At 37.7% G+C, this 20329-nt stretch overlaps 1 protein-coding gene across 1 annotated transcript; it reads right to left on the bottom strand.

Annotated features, from left to right (window-relative positions):
• Positions 1 to 409: 409 nt before the first annotated feature.
• Positions 410 to 10825, bottom strand: LOC113622459 (putative selection and upkeep of intraepithelial T-cells protein 1 homolog; the record flags this gene model as incomplete). The annotated part of the gene is given in 6 exon segments (XM_027110746.1): positions 410 to 645; positions 4458 to 4565; positions 6202 to 6303; positions 8555 to 8608; positions 8611 to 8844; positions 10432 to 10825. Coding segments are annotated over 6 exon segments (1128 nt in total), but the record flags the coding sequence as incomplete, so codon positions are not given.
• Positions 10826 to 20329: the final 9504 nt, after the last annotated feature.

Genomic DNA, 20329 nt, shown 5'->3' with positions numbered 1-20329 from the left:
AACTCTCTGGATTCAAACACTATGTTCTTTTCATTAAGCAACCTTTCTTCTCTCGCCTGAGTAAAACCTGATCTCAAAATCACCTTATTTTTTCTCTTGTTTTTTTTTTTTTTTTTAATAAACAGGGTACTCCCCTCACTTCTTTTTTCTTTCCTCCATAATCATATTTAGTTAAATTTAGAGTTATCCTGACAATATTATCATCCTGGCTTGGGCAACTTCATTACATGTGTAGTTTCATTACATGTGCCAAAGATATCGTTAGAAAAGTACACGTTCTGGCAGGAAAATCTCTAGTGTATTATTATCACATCAAATCCACCAAGAGCTTTGCACATTAACAGATCAAGAGAAAATCTACAAGTCTTTGTTGCTTTCCCCAGTTATTAAGGCACAAAGACTGGAAAGGTCACTTTTGTAGAAACACCAGGAGCCTCAAGAAGGCTACAATCTGAGATTGTATCTGGAGACCAGTTGGAAGAAAGATGCCTTCTGAGTTACCACCCTTCCCATTCCATTTACCTCTGAATATAAAGTAAATAAAGGAAATGACCATGGTGATAAAGACCATCAGAACACACAGGATCAGAGTCATATCTTCCAACTACATGACATCCAACTGGAAATGTGGATCTGAAATGGGGACTGGAAAGAGATGCAAGAATTAAAAGGGTCACAGAGGGAAAGGAGAACTGAATTACAGACCAATAAATTTACTTTTCACATTCCTATTACTCCATACTTCTGGGCTTATGTGTGGGTGAAGGAGAAGTAGGCTGGGTTATGTGGATGACCCTGGAGATGAGTACATTTGGCCTAAGTCTGGAAGAAGGCTGCAAAGAGGCAGATACCCATTCTTCCACCCAAGCATCATGACACTTGCTCTGGTCGGCCAGAGTCTGAAGGACAGATAGACACATTATACCTTTATCTTCTTTATGTGGTGCTGTAGCCCCTCAAGAATTCTAGACCTCTTGAGGAGTATGGTGAAATAGAATAGTTTAAGATGAACAGAATCTCTGAGATGAAAGAGATCTTACAATTCTCAAAAGTCATCCTCTTATCTGGAGCAGAAGTCTTCTGTAAAGTATGTTTTCTGGGTGATAATAAAGATGGAAAACACCCCTAACTCATAATATTGATTAATATGTCTTGTGATGGGAACACCATTGCCAACAGTTAGGGTATCTGTTTCATTACTGGACAGCTATGTCTATTAAAAATTACTTTCTTATATCAACCCTAGTTTGTTTCACTGACATGATTGTTCACTGATTCATACTACCTTGTAGAGAAAGACAACCAGGATGGTGAGGATGAGGAAGCCGAAGTCAGGAGTCTTAAATCCACGTCCTTGAAATAACAGTTGAAATAATTGACAATATTCTTGTTGGAGAAGCGAAAACTCTGAAGTCACCAAGGTTGTTGCCCACATGATATATTCCATACGGTCTTAGACTGTACAAATGGAGGTTAAAGTGTCCACCTAATTAATATCTACTTTCTCCTATAATTTGATATAAATTCTCTGCCCTTAACTAGATCAGAGATCCCTTTTATAAGGGTAATAGCATAAATTTTTTAAGAATAGCAAAATTGCCCTGGGAGTGTGTGCATAAGGATCAGAGAGTAGAGAGTCTGTAAGTCTCTCTCTTGGTCACATACCTCTATTTTTCTCACATTAACATTTAGGAGAACTTCAAACCTCTTCTCATAAAGGATAGAAAATAATTTAAAACAAAATTGAAAGAAAAACTTGGAAGATAATACAAAGATGCTAAGAGTATTTATTCAGAGGATTGTGTGTGTGTGTGTGTGTGTGTTTAAATCTAAGCTGAGTTTTTAATTTTTTTTCCTTCCTACATGGCTAGGAAGCATAGCTTCTAAGCATGGCTAGAGCTGTCCATGCTTAGAAGGAAAGTTAAGATGATGGTGGGGTGCGAGTGAAGAAAGACATGCCATAAGCTTAGGAGAAAAGGGGAGAAGGATGATGGCAAACACATGTAGCAGATAAGACACCAGAGAGGGAATTGAGACAGAATCCCTAGATTATGCTAATAGTAATGATAGTAACAATAATATCATACATTAGTGTTGTTTGTACTATGTGCGAAGCCAGGCCAAATGACTTTGATATATTGACTAATTTAACCTAAAATAACCTTATGAAGTAGGCATCATCATCAATATTTTAAAGATGAGGAAACTGCAGTTCAGAGACTTAAAATGACTTTCCCAAGTTCACACAGGTAATAGTATTGCCAAGAAGTCTGACTCTAGCCTGGCACTTGTTCTTGGAAATAAATGGTATACATCTCTTGCAGATTGAGTGTCTTCTGCATCTCTTGCAGAATTAAAATGTACAATGCTTGTGGAATTTCCTGGCAATTCATATTTGTTAAATGAGTTGATAAGAGGTTTCTGAATTGATAAGCCTCAAGAAGGAAAATCAGTCCAGAAAGGCACAGCAAACAGCAAGCTGCCTAAATAGGGAAGAAGGTTGCTAAATGAGATAGTTGTAGAGGAAGCAGTACCTTCAGGGGAAAGTCCATTTTAGGTAAAGAGAAGAAAGTTCAGTAGCAATTATAAAAGAGGTTAGTGGATGTGTGTTACCTGCGTAATTACCAGGAGTTGTGAGCAGTGTGGGTGGAGGCTTCTGTGATCAATGACTCAACTTTAGGTCCTCAAGGTAGAGCAAGCAAAAATAAAATTTTAATTAGCAGATTCATTCTTTTTTTTTTTTTTTTGGTACGCGGGCCTCTCACCGTTGTGGCCTCTCCCGTTGCGGAGCACAGGCTCCGGCCGCACAGGCTCAGCGGCCACGGCTCACGGGCCCAGCCGTTCCACGGCATGTGGGATCTTCCCGGACCGGGGCACGGGGTCTCAATCACTGCGCCACCAGGGAAGCCCCCCAGATTCTTAAGGATTCCGGGTCTGCTTCAACAATGACAGTGACCTGCAGCCTATTCTTGGGGCTTTCAGTTATATCCAATGGAAGCCTCATAAATCTCTAAATGCCCAGGCAATATTTCCCTGTAATGATAAATTCCCTTTCACAAGGCTGCTATGACTAAATATCTCTTTCTTTTTTACTTTATTTTTAGTCTTTTCATAGAGGAACAGTACACTACAGCTGTTGAAACAGAGGGCTAAGGAGTCTAGGTGCCTGGCTGGGGTCCTGGCACCACCATCATTTAACGGTGTGAATAGCTATTCAACTTCTTTGTGTACCAGATTTTATCACAGATAAAATCTAATTCACTGAAAATTAAATATATTAATCTTATAAAATGCATACTGCACATAATAAATATTTAATATATACTAGCTATTATCACAGCATCTTCTCCTTTCCTCCAGCACTGATGGATACGGCATTTAGTCTGCTAACATGGTTAATAAGCAAGACTCAGGTATGGACTTTCTTAGAGTAAAATACAAAAGCACTTTCAGTCTGGTCTGGTTTAGGGTATTTTGTCTTTATTTCATAGGAGAATATTAATAAATAAAATCCTCTGAATTGCTCAGCGCTACTTTGTGACTTCTGCATTGTGATTTTTGGCTATAGCTACAGCTCCAGCTATAATAAAAAAAATTACCTTACCTTGCTGATCATTGACATGTATACATAATTTCCATGGGGACCTCAAAGATAGAGCTGATGACACATTTTAAAATATGTTGGGTTCAGCTATCCTCAAACTTTCACAATTGCCTTTTCAATTTCACCCTTAAAGAGAGTCAGAGAGTCCGCCTGCCGATGCAGGGGACACGGGTTCGTGACCCGGTCCGGGAAGATCCCACATGCCGCGGAGCGGCTGGGCCCGTGAGCCATGGCCGCTGAGCCTGCGCTTCCGGAGCCTGTGCTCCGCAACGGGAGAGGCCGCAACAGTGAGAGCCCCGCGTACCGCTAAAAAAAAAAAAAAAAAGAGAGAGTCAAAGAGGACAAGGATCAGTTTCAGTTGTCCATACAGACCATAAACTTAAGCGAAATATCTGTGGACGTATGAATTATTTTGAGAAGAGGACTTTTTTACTTTGCATCAGTCTCTAAAATAGTCTATGACCCCAAAAGTTTAAGATATACTGAATTATTGTCTCCTCTAAGATTAAAGTACAGGAAGAATTGGCATATTTTATTATGTGAAATGATGGCTGGATTTTTGGCAAAAATATAGCTATTACACTGAAAGAAATATGTTCTTTTGCTATGGAGGAGAAGCATCATCAGTTTGTATCATTAAGCCCATAAATTTGGAGGCTGGAATCCAAACTCAATGACATGAGATCCAAAAGTTTATTGTTCATGCAATTCAAACAAATATTTGAGGTACAAGAAGCCCAGGCTTTCTGATAAATAGCCTGTTACTCTTCTTCAGCTAAATGTTTTGCCAGCTACTAAACACTTGGGAAAGGAGATACTTTCATGAAGTTCTCATCTTTCTGGTCCCACATGCCTCTTTTTTTGTGATGCAAATAGATAATGAGGAAGACACTCACACATATTGAAGTCAAGACTACCGGTATGCCCACTGACCAAGGAGGTATCACACTGCAGGAGCAATCTGAAGGAAAAAAGAGATAAACATCAGTTATTGGTGTGGAGACACTTTGCACTGGGGGAAATGCACCAAGAAAGCAAGAGTTATATTTTAATGCCATCCCTTTGTATTTATGTAGAATAGGACCAAGGGAAAAAAATATGGCTAAGGCTTAGGACTAGAGGATCCCAAGGATCTAAAGGCTTAGGTCTAAAGCTGTGTGTCACTGGGACAATAAGCAGAGCTGTTTCTAGGATGGGACCAGTTTGGGGCTGAGCCTAAACCGACCCAGAGAAAAGCAACTTATCTTTCTTTTTCTCTATCTAGTCCATCAATCAACGTGTCTCATTTGGAGGATGAGACAAAGTTATGCACTAGTCCTTGTATTGTCTGGGTTCAAAATAGGCTGGAGTAGGATAGGTCTGGAGACGTCTGAACTGCCTAAGAGATCATAAGAGCTCTGAAAGTAAGAATTTCATCAATGGAAGGCTGGTTAGACAGCATTTTGTTTAAAATCTTATTTAGCACACGTCGTGGTGTCCCTTGGCTATATAGTCTTTCCATGAAAATAGTCTATGACGGGGGTGCTTACTACCACAGGTCGTGCCCAGTCCTCTGCTGGGGAGTACTATACACAGACTAACTTAGTGTTTAAAATATGGGATACAAAGACTCATGAGCATCATGGTGGCATAAGATAGCCCTCATTTTTATCTCCCCATCAGCAACAAAAATGTGGCATCCATGCATAAACAGAAGTACCTCTATAGGATTTGTGGGACACAGCACCATACACCAAGGGACCTGGGAGGGGTCTTGCTCACCTGTGTGTCAGGTAATAAGCAGACAGTATTTGGTACCTGCTCTGGAACATACAAGAGACTGTGAACTGTGGCTCCTGTCAGCTGTGCTCCTGGAGAACATGCAGAACATTGACCTACCAAAGAGAGAGTCTTTGTGGAAGTCCAGGTTTTCAGGCAGAAAGAGACCTCAGAAGAATGTAGTCTTGAAAGATAGAGCTATACCAGAAAGGTTCTGTGCATTTGAAGCTTTTAAAAGTGAGCACACCCTCAAATCAAACAGCTATTTTATTGTGTCTTAAAATTTTCCCCCAAATCCTCCAAGTCGATTTCCCCCAATACAACATAGTTGAGATGGATGAAAACTTTCTCCCTAGGAAGGGTAGGCCACCTGGTGTAACTCTCCCTGCATGTTCTATTTTCCTGGTGCCGTGGACTATTAAGTGACCTCTGCTCCGCTGTTTCTGCCCTGTATAATTAGCACTTTATTTCCTGCCCCTGACAGGGTCACTGGACCATTTAAGGAGTCAAGTAAGAAATATGTGTAAACTGTGTTACATGTTAAATGCTAAATGTTAAAAAGATCTCCCAGTTTGTTGGGAAAGCTATCACCATACGGGAAAAAAAAGGATTTCAATTTGACTGAGGTACAAGAAAGCCCAGGCCTTCAGATAAACAGCATTATCAGAAGCTCCGTGGCTAAAGAATATCTAGGACCAAGGAATGATGAAGGGCGTATGTCTAACATTTGTCCCGAGAGTTTAGAACTTCCTGAGGTAGATGGGCTTGGGAATCAAGGGTCAGGCAGCTTTAGCTCTCCCACCCCCACTTTATATCTCCTGCCCTTCAAACCCACTTACCTTGTAATCTGTAATATAAATCGACACTGGGCACCATGATAAATGTCAGCAGCAGAACCAGAATTATGACCAGAATCTGTATCCAAATTGTATTCCATGGAATACAATGTATACATTGTATCAGAATACAATGTTTCCGATAAATACAGTTTATCGGAAATAGATTCATCTAAAGCATTCAAGACCTCATGACAGTGGGATATTAGACCTAAGCCAGTTTGTGGAGGTAGTTATAATTGGGTGAGTGAAAAGTGACAAAGGGTCCAGAGTGGGACTGAGCCCAGTGTGATTAGTTTGAGACTGGAGCAAAGGTGAATGAAGGCTTCTCACCCCAATTCTTCCCATCCATTCTGTCTCATGTTCTCCCTAAGGCAGAGCTGGGTTCTTCCTACTAAGCCTCAGACCAACTCAGTCCTTCAGTCCTTTTGTCTAAGCAACCAATATATGCGCAGTTCTGAATTCTCCAATGTATTCACTGGGTCTGGCATTATTCTTCTTGAATACATTGAGACATACGTTTACATAAGCTTTCCTCCTTTCCTATTCGTGCGGACAAGCACCTGCTTTGGTTTGCTGATTTGCACATACTGGGCATAGACACCTATCATTTTGTTTGGGAATCTGATGTCTTTCTGCCCAGAGAAATAAACACAAAAATGTTCTAAAAGTAGTAAACTGCTAAACCTGTTGGGAACTTATTCCTATTATAATAATCTTGCATTGGGATACCCCTCTCCGCATCTGTCCAACATGAATTTCACAGACATATACAAATACTAATACATGTACATTTACTCAGCAGTTTCCAAGGCACTCATTTTATTTTATTTCAGTCATTCAAGTATTGATTATTTATTGCTTACCTACTATGTGCCATGCAATATTTGAAGAAACTGGGGTATATAACAACAAAGATCTCTATCTTCATGTTTTAGAAAGGGAGATAGATAAGTGACAATAAACATAATAAATAAGTTACATAGCAGGTTAAAAGGTGATACTTCGGGCTTCCCTGGTGGCGCAGTGGTTGAGAGTCCGCCTGCCGATGCAGGAGACATGGGTTCGTGCCCCGGTCCGGGAAGATCCCACATGCCGCGGAGCGGCTGGGCCCGTGAGCCAGGGCCGCTGAGCCTGCACGTCCGGAGCCTGTGCTCCGCAACGGGAGAGGCCACAACAGTGAGAGGCCCACGTACCGCAAAAAAAAAAAAAAAAAGGTGATACTACTATATAAAAAAGAAAAATTAAAAGAGGGTAAGGTGATAGAAAATGCCAGGTGGAGGGGGTGGTGAAGGTTGCATTTTTCCAAGTTGGTTTGTCAAAGTGGTACTTACTTACAAGGTGAGACTTGAGTATAGATTTGAAGGAGATAGGTAATTTATTGGAATTATAGCATTCTGGGAAGAGGGAACAACTGGAGCAAAGACCCCAGGCAGGAGCAGTTCTGTCACGGTTGGGGAACAGCAAGGAGTTCTGTGTGACTAGACTAGAGGAGACACAGAGAACATTAGGGGATGAGGTCAGATAGGTAACAGGGGCAGAGATAGTGCAGGACATTGGTGGGGCATTTTACTTTGAATAAAACAGGGAACAATTGCAGGGTCTTAAACAGAGGGAGACATATATCTCATGTTTTAAATGGATCCTTCTATCCATGTGTTGAGAATATACCATAGTGGACAAGAGAAGTAGTAGGGAGAACTTTTCAGTTGCTATTGCCAATGTTCAGACCATGGGTGTTGGTGTCTCAGACTTGGAGGGCAGCAAAGGTGGTAAGAAGTGGTGAGACTCTGGGTATATTTTAAAGGTAAAGCTAGTATTATCTCTCGACACGTGTGATGTAGACTATAAGAGAAAGATGGGAGTCAAGGATGACTTCAAGGATTTTTTTCTGAGAAAATAAAAATAAGAAGTGTGACTGGGAAGGCAGTAAATCACACAAGTTGACAGCTGATTAAGAGTTTAGTTTTTGATCTGTGTGATTGAGGATATTTACTAGACTTCCACACTGAGATGCTGAGTTTAGAGATGAGACTAGAGTTTGGGAGAGAGGTCTGGGTAGAAGATATCATTCGAGGAATTCTTATCATATTGGTTTTATGTAAAGCCTTGAGATAGAATTAAGTCACAATAGAGAAAAAAAGACTCAAAGACTATGCCCTGGGAAACTCATATATCAAGAAGGCGGAGCGAAAAAGATGAAGTAGCAGAAGAGAATAAGAAAGAAGACAAGCAAGATGGTGAACAAAGCCAAGAGAACATAATATCCTGAAAACCAAGTGAAGAAAGTGTATTAATTTTTCTCTTTAGTTTATAAACTTGATGACAATGGCCATCATTTGAAGAACAAACACACAGATCTCACCTGATAGGACAATGCTTGTTCCTTCCTCTTGACCAGTTACAGGTTTCGAAGGTAGCAAGTGACATTCCCATAGGAGCTCCATCTTAGAAGAAGGGTCATCTTCAGATTGAACGATTTGTCAGTATGCTGTGAGTGAAATTTTGATGAAGGTAGAATGATCTCTCCTCTGCTGTCTCTCCATTCCATTTGAGGTTGCAGGAACCAACCTCTTGAATGACACTCCACTAAAAGACCTTTGGTATTAGGAGGATGCACAAGAATCTGCGTTTCCAGGCTTGTAGCTGGTTGGAAAGAAAGGGGAAAACAATATTTAGGTGAAGGGATGGGGAAACTTAAGAGAGAAAGAAAAGCCCCCTTCTTCTACTTTAAACCTTATGCCCTTAGATACACTGATAGTCAAGCGCTGTGGGGCTCTGATTGCTTCTACAAGCTAATCAAAAGGGAAAAAGGCTAAGCCAGACTGAAGGGGTATGATATCCAAATTAACAACCTGGTCCTAAAAAGTCAGGAGAGGAAATGCCTTTTTGTTTCATTTATTCACTTAGTCAAAAATATTTATTGATTATTTACTAAATCTAGGAGACTGGGCTAGGTCCATGGACGTAATGATGAACAAAAACAATCAAGATCTCAGTCCTCATAGAATTTATAGTGTAACATTTTTTCTTGTATCTTCATCGTTAGTCACATATGAGCTACCGTAATTTATTAATAAGCAGTAAATAGCATAAAGGCAAGTTTGCGACTTTAATTGAAACTTTAATTTATGTGCTCTTTGAATAAAACAGGTAACACACTACTATTATCAAAATAAAGCAGTAGATATCAGTTTAGAGAAAATAAACAAGTTTTTGAAAATTTTTAGGACATTGCTGGGGATGTTAAGAATTGCCTAATGCGTGGGCAAAGAAAGAATGAGTAGAGATTTAAAGAGTCCCTCTAGAGCAGCTCTGTCTGATAAAAGTTTCTGCAGTGATGGAAATATTCCATATCTGTGCTGTCCATTCAGTAGCTTTTTGCAATGTGAGACTTTAACACCTAAGATGTGGTCAGTGATCCCTTATTGGCTTTTTGGCTAAGATCAAGATGTGGTCAGTGAGAGTAAAGAACTAAATTTTCAATTTATTTAATTTTTTACTTTAAATTTTGCCTAATTTTAATTTTATTTAATTTAAATATAAATGTAAGTAGCCACATGTGGCTAGTGGCTATCATATTGAATAGCTTAGCTCTAGGTAATACAGATGAACGTCACAATAACTAATGAAAATGTTAAATGTGAATGGGCCTAGGTCCCTACCCTTGTGCCCTCACATTTGGAAGCCTTTCAGTTTACTTCAAGTCCTCCATCTTGCCACCATTTCTTTGTTATTCAGAAAACCATGACTGAGGTGATATTGGAGGACACAGAAGATTACAGATGAAGGCTTTCTGAACTATATTTAAGAACTACGTAGTCAGCAAATTGAGTCAGGGAGAAATGGGAACAAGAATGATCATTAAGGAGACAGTTGTAAAGATTTAGGTGGTTTATAGAGTCAAGTTTTACTAAAGTGTTGTCAAAAATAATTGAAAAATATAGTACCAAATCCTGAAAGGATTCTGTTGATACTTTAAAGATCTAACAGTGCACATGGACCTGGGAAAACAGACAGTTCTTGCCGATAAAGGTAATATGTGCACAGACACAATTTGCATTCTTAATCCAACACTCTTCCCCATTTAAAGACTAAATGCATGAATTTGAACTTGCTAAGCAAACCCTGTAATATGAAATGGTCAGGAACACTAAGAATATTCCTAATACTCAGCCTCAGATGGATTGAGAATTGTGGATGCATAGAAGCCTCAGAGGGATCCATCCTTACCTGTGACCTTCACTTCTCTGATGGCCTCATCACAGAAATCACCATCTTTGAAGAAACAGCGGTACCACCCATCAGCAGCAGCATTCACATTAAGGAACCTGAGGGTCACCTTACCCTCTCCAGTGACTTCTTTCAGGAGCTCTGTCCACTCCACATACTTGGAGATGGTTTCTCCATACAAGTCTTTACCATTTCAGTACAGGTGAACAGGTTTTGTGTAGTGGTTCTAGAACCAACGTATTTCCATGTGTTCTACACTCTGTGGTGGGGACAGCTGGCTACTGAACTCAGCTTTTCCACCTAATGGAGCCAAGATTGGCCCCTGAATGCCATTCACTGTGAACTGCTCTGTGAAGGAAGACAGTAACCAAAAGGTGAGAGTATGAACCAGGAGTCACTGTGTATTGGATTCATATATGTACATGATGAGTTCCTAGCTTTCTAGGTATCAATGGGTTCTTAACATTCCTTCCAAATACTACCTATAGGACTGCCTTACCTTTTTAGTATCTTTCCAGAGACTCCCAAAATTTCCCTTTTATTTGATTCTCTTTAAATAGGATTAAGATAGAAATTTCAAGAAAATAAAGAAGAGACCAATTAAAAAAGGGATATTCCATCAGGCTCAGTCCTTAATAAAGATCTCTGCACTCACTAAGTGCCTAATCAAATAATGTAGACTGATTGATTTGCACAGGCAAATAAAGTCTTCTCTAAAAAATATGTGTGATCATTACTCTTGCCTTTTCTCTTAACCTCAGGCCAACCACCAACCATTTTTATTTCAACTGAAAAAATCCACACTGACCTTGACATCTGATATATGTCTCTTTTCATCCCTTTAAAACTCAAAAATTTATTTCTGGGTAGAGCTTTTTTATTTTTATTTTTTAAAATTTTATTGGAGTATAGCTGATTTATGATTTTGTATTAGTTTCAGGTGTACAGCAAAGTGAATCAGTTATACATATAATTGTATCCACTCTTTTTTAGATTCTTTTCTCGTATAGGTCATTATAGAGTATTGAGTAGAATTCCCTGTGCTATACAGTAGGTCCTTATTAGTTATCTATTTTATATATAGCAGTGTATATATGTCAATCCCAATCTCCCAATGTATCCCTAACCCCTCTTTCCCCCAGTAACCATAAGTTTGTTTTCTACATCTGTGACTCTATTTCTGTTTTGTAAATAAGTTCATTTGTACCATTTTTTTAGATTCCATATATAAGCGACATCATAGGATATTTGTCTTTCTGTCTGACTTACTTCACTCAGTATGACAATCTCCAGGTCCATCCAAGTTGCTGATAAAGGCATTATTTCATTATTTTTTATGGCTGAGTAATATTCCATTGTATATATGTACCACATCTTCTTTATCCACTCTTCTGTCGATAGACATTTAGGTTGCTTCCATGTCTTGGCTATTATAAATAGTGCTGCCATGACCTTTGGGTGCATGTAGTTTTTCAAATTATGGTTTTCTCTGGATATAATCCCAGGAGTGGGACTACTGGATCATATGGTAGTTCTATATTTAGTTTTTTAAGGAATCTCCATACTGTTCTCCATAATGGTTTTACCAATTTACCTTCCCACCAACAGTGTAGGAGGGTCCCGTTTTCTCCACACCTTCTCCAGCATTAATTGTTTGTAGATTTTTTGATGACGCCCATTCTGACTTGTGTGAGGTGATACTCCATTATAATTTTGATTTACATTTCTCTAATGATTAGTGACGTTAAGCATTTTTTCATGTGTCTTTTGGCCGTCTGTATGGGTAGGGCTTTTTTAAAAAAAGATGTTTTCTCTGTATCCCTTAAAGGATTATATTTCACTTTAACAGATTATGTACGATCTCATTGTGGGGAATTCTGCTCCATCTAGACTATGCTCTCTCACACTTTTGGTGGGGGATTGTAATCTACGGACTCAGAGAAAAATAAAAGTTTACTAAGTTATTAATTTATTTCTTCCAAATGAGTTTCTTAGATTTTTTCCCCCAGAGTAGAAAGCCACATACCATACAACTCATTGAAGGAGAAAATATGACTTGGATGTATGGTAAACCTTTATGTGTTAAGGAACAAAATATATTTCTTTATTCATGTAAACATTTTAAATTTATTTCTTTGTAATTATGCAGTATTACAGATTCATACTGAAATACTTTAAAATACAGAATTATTTAAATGAGGAAAGTAAAAGTGTCCAAAATTTGCATGATAGAGGAATAGTGCTCACATTTGGACACACGTCATCCAATAACAGAGTAGGGAGGAAAGTAAAGACAAGTTCAGATACCGCTAAGATTGCAATAATTGCTAAAACACAAGGAGCACTTACAATGTGCATGGCAATATTCTAAGCGTGCAAATTTTAAGTAAATGAAAAATGATATACCATGTTCGTAAATGGGAAGAATCATTTCTTTAAAAGTTTCAAATCTTTCTCCCCCGATAAATTATAATTTCAGGATAGTTCCAATATCCCAATAGTTTTTTTTTCCATAAATTGACAGATTGACACAAATCAATGTCGATGTGCAAAGGCTGAAGAATTGCCAAGACACAACTGAGGGAGAGGGAGAGAAGGAGGATGCATAAGAATAAGGAATATGGAAGCGGAATGAACAAGGGGAAGAAGAAGAGAAAATATAATGGAGGCTGAATATATAAAAAATCTTTAATATAAATTGAAGCTTTTAGGGTCTTCCCTGGTGCCGCAGTGGTTGAGAGTCCGCCTGCTGATGCAGGGGACACGGATTCATGCCCCGGTCCGGGAAGATCCCACATGCTGCAGAGAGGCTGGGCCCGTGAGCCATGGCTGCTGAGCCTGCGCGTCCGGAGCCTGTGCTCTGCAACGGGAGAGGCCACAACAGGGAGAGGCCCGCGTACTGCAAAAAAAAAAAAAAAATTGAACCTTTTTTTTCTAATTAGGATTGTTAATATAAGGTATTAAATCAATTTTTTTAGCAATGAAGTTTAGCAATTTGAAGATTAGTGTAATGTAGTAATTGTTAAATATTACTTTAAACAAGTTTTTGAATTTGGTTTAATAATATTTTATTTAATAGCTTTAATTTTACACCCATAGAGAAATTTATCTTTTTTAAGAATTCATTTGTCAGATTGTGATATCAGAATTATATAGTCAATGTGATATCATCTAAAATCCTTCCTACTTTTATTTATACTCTTGAGTTCCTCACAAAGCGTGAAAACTGTAAAATTTTGAAAAGTGCAACAATAAATCTAGATGCTGAGTTGTTTTGGGATAGTTATTCAACAAGTATTTTTCCCTTTTACAAACTCAATTGGACATTGACATTAAATGGTTTTCTATATTTTCTTGAGCAAAATTTGGTAAATATCCTTTTTTGTTTTTACATAAAACTGTCCAATTTACTAACATTACCTCATTTAATAAAACACTTTTTTACTGATCAGTCATGATTAATTTTTTGAGAATATATCAATTTTAAGCTTCCTTTGTTCCTATATCAATTTTAAGCTTCCTTTAAGCTTCCTTTGTTTAAGGGTGAATTCTCTTATTTTTCCTGAAGACGCCTTAATTTTGTACTTTACCAGAACTGTAGTTCATCAGTCTGTTTCCCTTAAGAAATATGATATACGGTTTCCATTGCTGCTGTTAAGAAAACTGCTACCACTCTGATAGCTGTTCCTTCATTGATAAACATCCTTTCTCTCAGACAGCTTTTAAGATTTATTGCACTTTAGTTGTAATGAATCTATGTAAGAATTTATGTTTCTTTTTCTAGCTTAAGCTTGATAGTGCTTTTTGAATTGGATAATTATCATCTGTCTTCAAGTATAGAAAGTTCTCACCAAATAAATGTTTAATTTTATTACTTCTCTTATTCACTATATGCTCTTATAAAATTTTTATGTCCCACACAACACCTCTCAACTCTCTTGGGTATTACCAGCAGATGTCTTAAACCACCACCGCCTGCTCCTACGGGTGTCCCCATGTTAAAATAATTCATTTATTGTTTTGCCTTTCTGATACAACTGGGCTACCACAGATGTTCTTTCAGTTTAGAGAGTCAGAAATTCTCAAAGTAGACATTTAGTTCCTGACTAGAATAAGGTGTGGGAATAGGACACATGCCAGACCTTCACATTTTTGTCCCCGCCTCACTCATTGAGGGGAGGATGCAGACATAGTTGAAACTCTAGGACTCTCTGTTTCCCCCACATTAAGGCCTTCTTGTCTCTCCCAATGTCTCCTGTTATATCGCCACTTGAAAAACACCACCAAATAAATTTAGGTTTTCTCATCCTTGAGGCCAGGAGAGTCTTAGTACCAACGTGTCAACTAATTAATTGATTGATTAATCAATTAACATATAAAATATTAAAACTTATTTTGTATGTGGAAAGGAATACTATTTTAGGTGTATACTGTTTGATCCCCATTTTATGATATGTTTGTATAATAATATTTGAAAATAATTTGAGCTATTTGAACACTGCCAATGAAGTTACTTTTATTCCCTTAAACAATTAAACTTTAATATGGATCCAAAACACTGATTATTTTGAATGTGTTTTAAGTGCATTAGGTAACAAATAAAATAGAATGATTACAAGCTAATTACCACAGTTACCTTTATATCTATTATAAAATAATAACGATAATTTCATTATTTTCTACTCATTTTTATATCTAGCTGGATATATAATTTGATACGTTTTAAGGTTACATAATACATATTTTCATAAATTTTCAGGTTTATAACAATCTTACAGGAAACAAAGAAAAAAAATGAAAAATTATTCTCAAAGATATAATGGAAAATATTAGAGCATTTTCTATTAAGAACAACGGTAAAGCAAGGGTAACTCAGTGTGGAAATTTGAGGTCATCAAATAAAAATATCTTTGAACTATTTCATAAAACAAAACATGTTTTGTTTGTTTTGTTTTCTATAGACTTTTAAAGAAAAAATATTTTTTTAAAAAAGGTACTGAGCATGGAATAGTTCTACAAGACAGAAAAATGTATAAATATTATCATTTTTGAAAAATCTGAATTTGGCTCATGAGAAGAGAGCTCAATGAAACAGTTTATAATTTTAAATACATAGAGGAATTTAATTTATGACAAAGATGCAATTTGGTATCAGTACAGAGAGATAGATTATTTAATAAATGGAAGGACAACTGGGTATTTTTTGGAAAAAAAATTTAGATTTCTGTCTAAATCCTTATAATAGAAATCATTTTGCATAGATTAATTTGCAACTATAAAATAAATAGAAAAAGCAGCTGTATAACTTGGAACATGGCCTAGAAAACTCTTTCTAAGCAAACACACCAGCTGGAAACCATGAATAGAAGAAATATTGAATTATGCAACAGAAAAATAAGTAAATAAATTGAATTATAAAGGTCAATAAAAGGTATAACAGATCAAGCATTAATTCATTAAATTAAATTTTTAATTCATTAAAATAAAAATAGTCTGGTCTGGAAAAGCTTTTTTTTTTAATCTGCAAAAGCTTTTGTTATGAGAAAGGAAAGATAAGTTACAGGCTGAGAAAAAATATTTACAAAAGATATATCAGATAAAGGGTTTGTATCCAAAATACAGTAGTCCCCCCTTATCTGCAAGGGATACATTCCAGGAACCCAGTGGATTCCTGAATCCACAGATAGTACTGAACCCTATATATACTATGTTTTCTCCTATACATACATACCTATGACAGAGTTTAATTTATAAATTAGCCACAGTAAGGGAACGTCCAAATTGCCAACATTTCTACTTTTGTGCATTGGGGTCATTATTAAGTAAAATAAGGGTTACTTGAACACAAGCAGTGAGATACTGTGACAGTTGTTCTGATAACCAAGATGTCTACTAAGTAACTAAGGAGTGGGATACCCTGGATGAAGGAATGATTCACATCCTGGGTGGGACAGAGCAGGACAGCATGAGAGTTCATCAACCTACTCAGAATGGCTCCCAATTTAAAAATTATGAATTATTTCTGGAATTTTCCATTTAATTTTTTCAGACAATGGTTGATCTTGGGTAACTGACACTGCAGAAAGCAAAACCACGGTTGGGGATGGGGACTACTAAAAACAAAGTTTCTCAGAACTTAACAATAAAAAAACCCCAATATAAAAATGGATAGAACATCTAAGCAGACACTTCACCACAGAAGATATATGGATGGTAAACAAACACAGGAAACGGAGCTCAACATCATGTGTCATTAGGAACTGCAAACTAACGCAATGAGATATTACCAAAAGCCTATTAGAATGGCTGAAATTCAAAACACTGACAACATCAAATGCTGACAAAGATGTGGAGCAAAAGAAACTCTCATTCATTGCTGGTGAGAATGCGAAATGCTAAGCCACGTAGGAAACCAGTTCGGCAGTTTCTTACAAAGCTAAATATGTGCTTACTACATGTTCTAGCGATCAGGCTTCTGATCAAGAAGCCTTTATTTGAGCAGCACTTTGACAGGGTTTCGCGGGTGGCAGTCCCCACAGTATGAGACCATTTGGAGGCAGAGGGAACACCATGCAGAAGGGGAGGAGGGCAAGGGAACTCCCAGGGGAGAGATGGGTTGGAGAGAGGGCTTACGTACGTGTCTAGTAATGTCACTTCACAGAACAGTTGAGGGCTCTGCAGGGCAGCCGTGGCTTGGGGTCTCTGTAGCTACAGAGTTTATCTTACCTATGGCTAGCAGATGTTGGGTGCAGTTTCACAGGACACACAAAGCAGACAGGCATTACATAGCTAAAAGTATGCTTATCAGGGATATATTTAAAACAATTGGATGTGTAAAAGTTTGAGTTTGGCATTGGCAGGCTTTTGAGCTAATGGGTCTCAGCCTGATTTAAAGAAGTAAGTAACACAGGGACAATATACAGAGGCTACTTGTGCTCATTTATATAACAATTTGTTAAAACCCAGAGAACTTTACAACACGAAGCGTGAACCCTAATGTAAACTTTATTCAATAATAATCTATCAATATTGGTTCATCAGTTGTAATAAATATACCACACTATGGAAGATGTTAGTAGTAGGGGAACCTTTGGAGGGGCTGGGTGAGGAAGGGAGAATGGGGTTGGTTATATGGAAACTCTATGTACTTTCTGCACATTTTTTCTGTAAATCTAAAACTGCTCTAGAAAATAAAGTAGTAAAATTTAAAAAGTCAATGAGGATAAAAAGGAGGAAAAAATAAAGGGGGACTTGGGAAATTTTATAATTTACAAAATAAAAAGTCAAAAAAAAAACCCTCTGGATGTTCAAAATATAATTAATATGTCAACAGACTGAATTATAAACTAGTCAGAAACATGTGGAATAGGTATAAGAGATAAAAATTCCTAAAAATTTAAGAGTTCTTAAAAAGCAATGAGGGAGGGACTTGTCTGGCCGTCCACTGGTTAAGACTCTGCACTTCAAATGCAGGAGCAGTGGGTTCAATCCCTGGTCAGGGGACTAAGACACCATGTGCTGCATGGTGTGGCCAAAAAAAATTAAAAAAATAAAAGGTGATTCTTTCATAATTAAAAAAAAAAAAAGCAATGAGGGAAAAACCAACAATGCAAAGGAGACATGGAGTAAAGACCTACACAGGCAGTTCAGAGAAAAGAAATACAAAATTTCTCTGAAAGATACTCAGTCTTGTTAATAAAAAGGGTAAAATACAATCACTATGAAAATTTATTTTTCATCTGTAAGTTTGGAAAAGATAAAAAACTCTGATACCTGTAATATCTGAGATAGTGATACCATCTGTTGGTGGAAATGTAGATTAGTAACTATTTCAGAATGATATTTTCAATATATAATAAAATGGTACATAGTCTTTGAGCAGCAGTTCTACTCACTGGAATGTTTCCTACCTATATACTGACATGCATGCTCAAAACATGTGTGCAAGGATTGGTGGCAGCATTATTTTATTAGCCAAAGGCTGCGTACCACCTAAATGTGCATCACTAAGATTTCTGTCATTTAATAAGCAGCTTTTGTTAGAAACATTAAAATCTTATATTCCATTTGTTGTCTCAGGCTTTCTTTTACCTATCTCTAAATACGTTATCTTTATTTCTTCTCTGCATAGATCCCTTTACAAATGCGAATTTTCCTCACCTGTCAAGCTTCCATTAGCCCATCCCATCCTTCCTCGTCTAACACCTTACTTTACTGATAACTCACATGGATTCCAGTATGGGTCTGCAGCTTAGACCACTTCCTCACAGTATAAGTGGTACGTAAATCATGTCTCCTAAATATGAATATCGGTTCTCAAGGGAAAGTATTAGGTTTTCTTTATTTGTTTATTCTCCCTGGAACCTAACACAAATCTGGGTACATGATAAAGAAGACTTGCTGATTAGAGATAATTAATTTTTCCTAACCATTAACTGGATCTGATACCACAATGAGGTATCACCTCACATCAGTCAGAATGACCATCATCAAAAAATCTACAAACAGGGCTTCCCTGGTGGCGCAGTGGTTGAGAGTCCGCCTGCCGATGCAGGAGTTACGGGTTCGTGCCCCGGTCCGGGAAGATCCCACATGCCGCGGAGCGGCTGGGCCCGTGAGCCATGGCCGCTGAGCCTGAGCATCCGGAGCCTGTGCTCTGCAATGGGAGAGGCCACAACAGTGAGAGGCCTGTGTACCGCAAAGAAAAAAAAAAAAAGCATCAAACTATAATTTAAATGGGCATATTTTACTGTATGTAAATAATATTTCAATAAAGGTTTTTTAAATTGAGAAATGAAGTAGCAAGTGAAGTCCTAATGGATCCTCTTGGTGCCAACCTATGTAAATTATACACTAAGAACTTTAAGTATTTGTTGAAATGACTCACTAAGAACTTTAAGTATTTGTTGAAATGACTCAGAAGACTTAGTTTACACTCAAAAACCAGCTTTATTACAAAGGAAATAATACAATAACAACAGACAAAGGATGTGCATTGAAAGGGCTTTGGGGTTCCCAGAAGCAGGCTTCTAGGTCTACCCATGGGGTAACATCACACAGGATATGCATCGTCTCCAGATCTCAGCCCATCTCTGTGTTTTGTGGAGCCCTCCAGTGCTAGGAAGCCCCAAATCTGCCTGTGGTAGGGGTCTCATGTTGAATTGTTCACATAAATCTATTCCAGCTATGTGACCAGGCTTAGCCTTTGAACCCTGACATCCCCTACTCCCTGCCCCCACCAAAATCTGGTGCTAATCTTAAATAAAATTAACATTCCTAAGCAATGAAGACAGGCTGCTGCTTCTTGCTCTGTAACAACTCACAGATCCCTGGTTTCAGGACATCATATATCTTTAGTTGATAGATTTTACATTATTTACCAAGAGTCAATAGCTCTGGAGATAAGCACTGAGTCAATCTAGACCAGCTGAGATTAACTGATGCTGTAAACAAATATATTCTTCCCTACCTCCTTTGTGTAACATTAGCTCTACATCTTCCTGGTGATAAGCATAAATTACCCCTGCCAAGATAGTGGCAACTTTCCTCACCTGTTATTTTCTAGGTAAGAGAAACCCAAACATTGGACAGAACTTCTGATTCTAGCTAGGATGAAGTAACAAAGATAGGACCTAACATTAATAAACAATGAAAAACAAGAAAAATATGTGAAATAACATTGTTTTAAATTTTAGGAAACAGACATAATAAAATCAATGAGGCAAGTTCTACAATCACCTAGGCTTCTGGTAGGCAAATTTTTGATTGTAGGCAGAGGAAAAGAGAATGCAAACAAAACCCCAAAAGGCCTGGCTGAGTTGAGAAGACATAATAGATTTCAGGAGGGTAAGGTGAAAAAGTAAGGCTGAGGTCCAGAAAGAAAGGAGCTATGAAGAAA

Source organism: Aethalodelphis obliquidens, unplaced genomic scaffold (assembly GCF_003676395.1).
Source record: "Aethalodelphis obliquidens isolate GAN/ISIS:26980383/991018 unplaced genomic scaffold, ASM367639v1 scaffold9, whole genome shotgun sequence".
NCBI lineage: Eukaryota > Metazoa > Chordata > Mammalia > Artiodactyla > Delphinidae > Aethalodelphis > Aethalodelphis obliquidens.
Note: the sequence above shows the minus strand (reverse complement) of the source record. Positions and strands in the feature narration are given on the sequence as shown.